The sequence below is a fragment of the Aulonocara sp. 'chitande type north' Nkhata Bay genome, linkage group LG8 (assembly GCF_057382095.1).
Source record: "Aulonocara sp. 'chitande type north' Nkhata Bay isolate Kocher_YH1m ecotype deep benthic linkage group LG8, A_spYH_male_GT1.1, whole genome shotgun sequence".
Lineage (NCBI taxonomy): Eukaryota > Metazoa > Chordata > Actinopteri > Cichliformes > Cichlidae > Aulonocara > Aulonocara sp. 'chitande type north' Nkhata Bay.
In genome coordinates this window covers 26735829-26745265 of record NC_141351.1, presented here as the reverse complement: position 1 = coordinate 26745265, position 9437 = coordinate 26735829, and the positions used below count along the sequence as shown (strand labels likewise).

At 47.2% G+C, this 9437-nt stretch overlaps 1 protein-coding gene across 1 annotated transcript; it reads left to right on the top strand.

Annotated features, from left to right (window-relative positions):
• The first annotated feature begins 5562 nt into the window (after positions 1-5562).
• minpp1b (multiple inositol-polyphosphate phosphatase 1b) lies at positions 5563-9424 on the top strand. The gene is made up of 7 exons (XM_086304627.1): positions 5563-6270; positions 6474-6665; positions 6743-6943; positions 7148-7245; positions 7551-7681; positions 7904-8037; positions 8391-9424. The coding sequence occupies exons 1-7, from the start codon at positions 5727-5729 to the stop codon at positions 8642-8644; spliced, it is 1554 nt and encodes a 517-aa protein (XP_086160753.1). The 5' UTR covers positions 5563-5726; the 3' UTR covers positions 8645-9424.
• Positions 9425-9437: the final 13 nt, after the last annotated feature.

Here is a 9437-nt window from a genome sequence, read left to right as displayed (position 1 = left end):
GTCTCACGAAATGATCCCGGGAGCTCCAAGACTCTCCTATGTAGCCCTGATCAGCGGCAGGTGTGTAGCTTTGGGTGTGGCCAGTCCCCTAGCAGGGCCACACCCACCAGGCCTGAAGGCGCCTGTAAACCAGTGTTCATACACACCTGCACCCATACACACACACTCACATCTACAAGCATGGAGAAGAGCAGCAGCAACACCAAAAATACATATAATATCACCAGTCCATGACTGCCCCGGGATCCTGACAGAACCCCAGTAATTGTGTACTGTGTGGCTACATTTATGTAGCACCTTTCAAGATAATCACAAAGTGCTTCACAACAAAATACCAAAGCGTTAAAAAAGGTTAATCAAACGTTGTTTCTTTGTTTGTTTCTTGAAAGAGAGTTCACAGATCTCAGGCTCAGCGGGACAGAGTTCCAGAGTCTGTGGTAAATGTTTTGTCTCTTAGTGTCCGTCCACGATTACAGGACGTCAGGTTCCTGATGTCGTTAGGTTGGAGAAAGTTGTCAACCATCCAACTTTTTATTGAGTTTAAGCACCTGTTTGGGATCTGCAGCTGAGAAACAACTTGGGGTTTAGTTGAATGTCATCTGCTCAAACGGTGGTAGTTATCAGTATCAAAGGAGCTTGCTACGATGACCTGGATGACTGAGAACCTTCACAGACAGTTATCAGTATCACTCACACACTCTGTGAGGGGCAGTTTCAGCAGAACAAGCTCTGTGAAGCAAAGAAAACTCAAACAAAGATGTATTCATGTAACATAAAACAGAACTTTGACCTTGCGGTGTTAATGTTAATATGTTAATATAAACATGGGAAGGCCGTTAGTAACGCTGTTATTCCATCACTGTCGGTTACACACGGGGACCCAGTGATAGCTACCCTTCACTTCAATTCATTTTTATTAATGTAGCACCAAATCACAAAAACAGAGAAAACCCCATCAACCAGATGACCCCCTGTGAGCAGCACTTTGGCAACAGTGGGAAGGAAAAACTCCCTTTTTACAGGAAGAACCTCCAGCAGAACCAGGCTCAGGGAGGGGCGGGGCCATCTGAGATAGACATCCCATCATACTGTTCAAACAGCAGGAACATTAAACTTCCTGCTTCCTGTTCATCCAGGTGGAGTTTGTGCTGCTTTGTGTCCATCAGACCAGGTGGTGTGCAGAGCTGCAGGATTCAGCAGGAAGCTGAACCTGCTGCTTCTTTCTCCACAGCATGAGTCCGGTCTGTGCCGCCGTGCACTCAGAACACTCCCAGTATACCTGCTGACCAGTCTGACTGGGATTACTGGTAATGCTGGAATGGTTCAACGGTGATGGCCTGAATACTCACAACAAACACGTTCTGATGTTGATGATCTTTAGGCGTTGTCAAATTTACGGCCCACCACATAGTTATTAGCAATGTCCTTCTGTGCCGAGGCTTCGAAGCGTTTCAAATAATCCGGGAATCGAGGCTTTGTTGACGACGCGTGTGGTGATGTTTGAAGGCTCGGTTACCGACCGTGTCATGTGATGATTCTGGAAACAGTTCGCTGTGTGATTGGAAATATGAAGGGCAGCAGAACACTGCTGGTCCCCCGTCACCATTTTCCCTGCCTGGCAACGTTTCGATGTTATGACTCAAATAAGGTTCAACAACAACAGCTCCTCTGTGCTGAGCGTTGCAGAGCCCTGAATGGAAACACGGAGCTCAGGTAAGTCGATGCGATGATCAGAGCACACAAGCGTACAGCCACATGGTACATTTCATTTACACAAGGCAAGGCAAATTTATTTGTATAGCACAATTCAACAACAAGGTGATTCAAAGTGCTTTACAGAGACATTAGAAACAAAAACAAATAAAAAGTATGATTTAAAATTGATTAAAACAAGCAAACAAACAAACTAACTAAACACACACATTTCACACCTGTTCGCGCGACCTGAACCCTTATCGTAAGGGGAGCTACCAGTCCTTCTGTGGACGAGCTACTTTCTATTTTAAATTCCCTGAATTTAAAATACTCTCTAGACCCAGTCTAGACCCAGCTGGGGAGCTACCCAGAGCTCTAAACCCACTTAACAAACAAACAAACAAACAAACAAACAAACAAACAAACAAAACAGTATATAAAATCAAAACAGATAAAATCAGTAGTTAAATGTACGTTTTGAAATTTAAGCTTAAAGTGTGGATTTGGTGCTTTATTCAAATGCAGCTGAGAACAGGTGAGTCTTCAACCTGGATTTAAATAAACTGAGTGTTTCAGCTGATCTGAGGCTTTCTGGGAGTTTGTTCCAGATATAAGGAGCATAAAAGCTGAATGCAGCTTCTCCGTGTCTGGTTCTGACTCTGGGAACTGATAAAAGACCGGATCCAGATGACCTGAGGGATCTGGATGGTTCATACTGGGTCAGGAGGTCACTGATGTATTTTGGTCCTAAACCATTCAGAGCTTTATAGACCAGCATCAGAACTTTAAAGTCTATCCTCTGACGGACAGGCAGCCAGTGTAAAGACCTCAGAGCTGGACTGATGTGGTCCACTGTTTTGGTCTTAGTGAGGACTCGAGCAGCAGAGTTCTGAATGAGCTGTAGTTGTCTGACTGATTTTTTAGGTAGACCTGTAAAGATGCTGTTACAGTAATCAAGCCTACTAAAGATGAATGCATGGACTAGTTTTTCCAGCTCCTGTTGAGACATCAGATCTTTTATCCTTGAAATATTCTTGAGGTGATAGTAAGCTGACTTTGTTATTGTCTTAATGTGTTTTTCTAAGTTTAGGTCTGCATCCATCACTACACCCAAATTTCTCGCCTGGTTTGTGGTTTTTAGATGTATAGATTGAAGTTCTCTGGTGACCTGTAATCGTTTTTCTTTGGCGCCAAAGACTATTACCTCAGTTTTGTTTTTGTTTAGCTGGAGAAAATTGTGGCACAACCAGTCATTGATTTCCTCAATGCATTTACCAAGAGCCTGTACAGGGCCTCGGTCTCCTGGTGACATTGTGATATATATTTGTGTGTCATCTGCATAGCTGTGATAGTTTATTTTGTTGTTCTTTAGTCAAGTCAAGTCAAGTCAACTTTATTTGTCAATTCTGCCACATGTACAGGACATACACAGAATAGAAATTGCGTTACTCTCAAACCCTAGTGATTAGAAAAATGCAAATAAAATAATTAAAAAGTAAAAATTTAAATAAATACAATACAATTTTACGTATAACAAAAAAAAAGCTATGCAATATACAATATACAATATTCAAGTAAGGAGGCATAGTGGTGCAAAATAGGCAAATAGTGCAAATGGAGATTTAGTAGTGTACGGTAAGAGATAGTGTAACAGCAAAGTCTTTATGAGGTAATGGCAGTCCAATGCTCCACAAAGTGACTGGAGCAGGCCAGTGAGTGAGTCAGAGAGTGTGTGTGTGTGTGTGTGTGTGTGTGTGTGTGTGTGTGTGTGTGTGTGTGTGTGTGTGTGTGTGTGTGTGTGTGAGACAGAGTTCAGTGAGACCGTGGAGGAGAGAGGGGAGAGGGGGGCAGAATCGGGAGGGAGTTTAGCTTCCTGACAGCCTGATGGATGAAGCTGTCCTTCAGCCTGCTGGTCCTGGCCTGGAGACTCCGCAGTCTCCTCCCCGACGGCAGCAGCTTGAAGAAGCTTTGCATTGGGTGCGTGGGATCAGCCGCTATGCAAAGGGCTTTTTTAGTGAGACGGGTGCTGTAAATGTCCTGGAGGGAGGGGAGAGAGACACCAATGATCCTCTCTGCAGCTCTCACTATGCGTTGGAGGGTTCTATGACAGGACGCATTGCAGGCTCCAAACCACACAGTGATGCAGCTCGACAGGATGCTCTCGATGGTGCCTCTGTAGAAAGTGTGCATGATGGGGGCTGGAGCTCCTGCTCTTCTTAGTTTGCGGAGAAAGAAGAGACGCTGCTGTGATTTCTTGGCCAGTGCTGTGGTGTTGTACGTCCAGGAGAGATCCTCTGTGATGTGCACACCCAAGAACTTGGTGCTGCTCACTCTCTCCACAGACGCTCCGTCAATGGTCAGAGGAGCATGTTGGGTGTGCATTCTCCTGAAGTCCACAACAATCTCCTTCGTCTTCTCCACATTCAGAGAGAGATTGTTGTCAGCACACCACGTGGCCAGGCGTCTCACCTCACTTCTGTAGTCGGTCTCATCCCTGTTGCTAATGAGACCCACCACCGTTGTGTCGTCCGCAAACTTGATGAAGAGGTTGGAGCTGTGTGATGGAGTGCAGTCATGGGTCAGCAGAGTGAAGAGGAGGGGGCTCAGCACACATCCCTGCGGGGCCCCCGTGTTTAAAATGATGGTGCTGGATGTATTACTGCCGACCCGTACTGCTTGAGGTCTTCCGGTGAGGAAATCCAACAGCCAGTTGCACAGTGAGGTGTTGAGCCCCAGCTGGACCAGTTTTTGAGTGAGCTTTATAATCTGTGCCAGTGGGAGCATGTAAATGTTAAACAGAGGGGGTCCCAAGATGGAACCTTGGGGAACTCCACATGTGATACTTGTCTGCTCAGATGTGAAGTTACCTATTGATACAAAGTATTTCCTGTTTTCTAAGTATGAAATTATATTGTGTTTCTACTTAGTGATGTCTGTAACTGAAAACCACATTTGTTATCATCAGGGGAGAGGAGCGATGTGGATGAGGCCTCAGTCGGTGTGGTCACTGAGGATTCCTGTCACTGTTGTGGAGGAAAACAGGTGTAGGAGTCTGTTAAAGCTTTAAACCCCACCTGTGTTCTCCTCACAGGACAGGTGTGTATCTGAGCAGTGTTCACACGAGTGAAAACGTAAAACAAGCAACATCTCTCTTCATTTCAGTGACACAGGACACTGAGCTAAGCTGAGAGCAGAGTTTATGAACTTAGCAGCTGGATAAAGTTTTTTGTTTTCATTGATTTTCCATCGTGGAGGACAAAAGGCTTCAAACTTGTCCTTAAACTTCATGTGTGTTCTCACTACTAAAGTAATAAATCCATCAAAATAAGACTTTTATCAAAACTCTGACTCAAAATTGTTTAAATAAAGTTCTTGTCCTGAAGTTCTCCAGAGGCCTTGTAATGAACTAATCATGTGATTCAGGTGTGCTGACCCAGGGTGAGATCTAAAACCTGCAGGACACCGGCTGTCAGATTTCGTTCTGTGTCACAGCAGCTTTTTCTTCAACATGCAGAAAAACAGTTAAATATTTAACTAATTTACAGTGACAGGAAGTTTTACTGGTCCGGCCCACTTTAGGTCAAAGCGGGCTGTCTGTGGCCCACCATTTAAAATGACCCCTGATTTAGGAACAAGGAGACATGACATCAGTGTGTCCATACAGAAAAATAACTATTTCCATAACTTCATCAGCTACAAATTCTGATTCTTTAAATTGTTTTATTATTATTTTATTAGTTAAAAAAAAAAGTTCATGTCGATTTTGAGTAAAATGCATTTCCTGTTGTCATTTAAGCTTTTACTTTGAAAGAGACAAACCGGTTAGGGCTTTTATTTTGGCTTCCGTTAAGCGGAAGCTGTATTGTGCCTCTGTATATTGATGTGTTGAATTTGAAGCTTCAGAGGGTAAAACCTTTTTCTTCTTCTTTTTTTAACCACTAAATTAGTTCCGGCAGTTTTTTTTTTTACATAACTCAACTTTTCATCGAAGTTGAAGTTTAACGAAAAATGTTGAATTTTAAACCTCGCGGATGCTTTTTGGTCGGCCCGCACACCGGAAAAACAGGAGGTTAAAGGTCACACAAACCCGGAACATCAACAAAGCAAGAAAGGCGGAAGCAGGTGGACCCCGTCTGTCTCCCCGGCTCAGTTCTCCGGTCCCCGCCGACATGTTCTCCGTGTTTCACCCCGCTGGAGGTGTGCTGCTGGCCAGTCTGGGTCTGCTCGTGCCCCGCCTGTCCTTCGCCTCCCTGTCGGTCCCGGACATCCCGCACATCGCCGGGTACTTCGGCACCAAGACCCGGTACGAGGAGGTGAACCCGCACCTGCTGCGGGACCCTCTGTCCGCGGACCCTTCGGTCCTGAGACCGCCCCCGGCCGAGCAATGCTCCCCGGTCCACCTCACCGCCGTCATCCGACACGGCAGCCGCTACCCGACCCTTAAGAACATCCGCAGGATCCGGAAACTGAGCGAGCTGGTCCGGACCGAAGCTTCCAGGGCCTCCGGCGGATCTGAGAGCTGGCTGCAGGAGATCCGGAACCGCTGGGAGGCGTGGTACACCGAGGACATGGACGGTGAGCCCGCGACCGTCAGTACAGAACATGTATACATGAATATATTAACATGAATAAGTACTCGAATACTTAAATGCCTAAATAAATACTTGAATACATCATCCTAATCGTGTACTGTTAGTAACGTAATGCGTGAGGGGGACCATGTGACCTCAGAGCGTATGACCGACCCTGATAATGATGATGATGATGATGCTCCTCAGGTCAGCTGGTGATGAAGGGCCGGGATGACCTGCGTCAGCTGGCGAGCCGCCTGGCGTCTGTGTTCCCATCTCTGCTGTCCGAGGAGAGTGTGAGGAAGAGGAGGGTGCGCTTCCTGACCAGCTCGAAGCATCGCTGCGTGAGCAGCGTGGAGGCGTTTCAGGAGGGGCTGCAGCGCCGCTGGGGATGCCACGGTGAGTCTCACCACCCCAGAGGCTTTCTCGATAACGTGAGTCCTTGAGCCTGACCTCTGACCTTTGTGTTTGGGCAGATGGCGAGCCGGAGTACAGCCACGAGGTGGACGATGAGTTGATGCGTTTCTTTGACCGTTGCCGTGGTTATGTGGAGGGCGTGGAGAACAACCGCACGGCGCTGCTGGAGGTGGAGAAGTTCAAACATGGCGAGGAGATGGAGGGAGTGAGGAGGAGGATGGCCGACAGGCTGGGCCTTCCTCACCACCGACTCACACCAGGTCTCTTATGCCCACACACACACACACACACACCCACACACACACACACACACACACACACACACACACACACACACACACTACATCTCCCATGATGCAGTTAAGCTTTTTAAAATTTCTCCATATGCCGCTCTGTGGACTTCCTGTCCCACAGGGGGCGGTGTTTTTTGTGTGATGAAGATTGTCCCTCTGTGCCTCCTGTAGATCTGCTGGAGGCGGCGTTCTTCTTGTGCTCGTACGAGCTCTCCATCAAAAACGTGCACTCGCCGTGGTGCTTCCTGTTTGACGAGAGCGACGCAAAGGTAACGTTCCGCGTTATTCCGGGGCTGATCCGGGATCAGTAAGACAGCTGAGAGGACCTGATCTGCACTGATCTGCATGCATTGTACTGCACTGTAGCTGCCTCCACCAGTGTGTGAATGTGAGAGGGAGTGAATAGTGGCACTGTAAAGCGCATATAAATGCAATCCATTATCCATTATTGATTAGTGATGCTGCAGATGGCTCTCAGGTCAGGTTGTCGATGGTAAAGCGATCAAATGGCTCATAAGTGTTTACGGCTCTCTGATTGGTCCGTGGGTTTCCTCTCCCCACTCGCCGTCTGCAGGTGTTGGAGTACAAGTCGGACTTGAAGCAGTACTGGAAGCGTTCGCACGGCCACGAGATCAACAGCCTGTCCAGCTGCCCGCTCTTCCATCACGTCTTCAGGACGCTGGACAGAGCCGGTCGTCCTCGCAGGTGGGTGGGGCCCCTGCGATCGTTGTTTGTTTGTTGGCGTGTTTTTCAGCTCTGAAGGTGGTTTTCAACTAGCGAAGCTCATTTAGGTGATGCTTCGTAAAAACCACCCAAAGCCGCTTCAACATGGCTCCCGAGCGGCTGTGCTCGTTTCTGAGCTCCGATTGCCGTCACCAATCGTTTGGTTTGATCGATCACTGATTGAACCGATCGTGTCTCCGTCAGGTCCACTGACGCGTCCCCAGAGCCCGCCTCCATCTTGGTGGGTCATGCTGAGACGCTCCTCCCCCTCCTCTCTCTGCTGGGACTCTACAAGGACCAAACTCCACCCACTGCCACCAACTACGACTCACAGCATGGTAAGAAGCGCCACCTCTAACATAGCATCCAATCAGAGAGCAGAACAAGTTTTTCTTGTTTTTATTGACACAACACACAAAAACGCCGTCGTTGTCATCCTCAGTCCTCCAGGAACTGCACTTGTATGTCCTGAGACGTGATTCTCCAGAAATATGAATGTATTCATGTCACATTAAAGTCCCAAATGTTCCCAAACGTTCACTCGTAAAGTCCTTAAATTTAAAACAAGATGTTCAGACTACAGAACATTCTGGAGAGTGGCGTGACATCATCATGACATCATTGTCACAGCCACAATCTGCTGTTTCATGAGTCTCGCTCTAACAGGAAGTCTCCCTATGGCGTCTTGCAGGTCGCCGTTTCCGGACCAGTCTCATCGTGCCATACGCCGCCAACCTGCTGTTCGTGCTGTACGACTGCCAGCGAGGCCCACGGCTGCAGCTACTTGTCAATGAGTCGCCAGTTCGATTCCCCGGGCTGGAGGCGGAGGATGCGCCGCTGTACCGTGACGTCCGGGCAACGTACCGCCACCTGCTGGACGGCTGCGACTTCCATAGAGAGTGCGAGGGGAGGGCGGTGGGCCGAGCGCCCAACACGGAGCTCTGAGAGGGACAGAGGACTGTAAGCCTAACACACCTGCTAACCTGGGGGCATGGAGCCCCACCCCCTGACAACAAGCGTCCAGTCACACACTAGAATTTTTCCCAGTTCAGACGTTTGAAGCAGGAGAAAGACGTCATGTAACTCATGAAGATGTCTGGACCTGAGCTCTGATTGGCCAGCTTCTTCCTTTCGTTCGCTCAAAGTCTGACTTAGGGAGTCTGACACAGACTGTAGATAAACGATGGACACGGTTCCGTCAGCCTGCAGTCCTTCCAATGACCAGCAGGGGGCGGCTCGTCTGTTTGTACAGAGTGTTTCTGGGTAAAAGTTAAACGTGAAATGTGCTTTGATGTTCTCGGGTCAGCAGGAAGTGTGAAGGTTAAACTGCAGGTAAACGTGACGGAGGTCGGGTGCCCTCCTTCCCCTGCCTCCACCTTTAGTCTCAGTTATGCCAGAGAAGCTTCAGCTTTAATTTATTTTTTCGGTGGTTGATTTTCTTTCTACCAGGATTTTCACAATAAAAGTCTTTTACAAATTGTGAGTCCAGGTCAGGGTGTCGGGCTGAGATCTGAATCATTTTGACTTTATTTATTTTAATCTTTGATTTGTTCAGGGTGAAAAATGTTTCAACTTTGTGCCAAAAACTTTTTGGGTATTTTTTTTTTTTTTTTTTTTTTTTTTTCTGAATCTTCATCCAAAGGGTTTTCATTTAAAGCTTTAATAAAAAAAAAGTTCACCATCAAAACAGAACAAAGTGTCTTATTTAAAGTCAAAGTTCACTGTTACACTTCCAAAC

What these genes read in the sequence shown, in the direction of transcription:
- minpp1b (XM_086304627.1), top strand. Translation starts at nt 5,727, where the DNA reads ATGCTTTTTGGTCGGCCCGCACACCGGAAAAACAGGAGGTTAAAGGTC. An exon ending in GCGCCGCTGGGGATGCCACG is followed by an intron (nt 6,666 to 6,742) that starts GTGAGTCTCACC and finishes GTGTTTGGGCAG; the next exon opens with ATGGCGAGCCGGAGTACAGC. An exon ending in CAACTACGACTCACAGCATG is followed by an intron (nt 8,038 to 8,390) that starts GTAAGAAGCGCC and finishes GGCGTCTTGCAG; the next exon opens with GTCGCCGTTTCCGGACCAGT.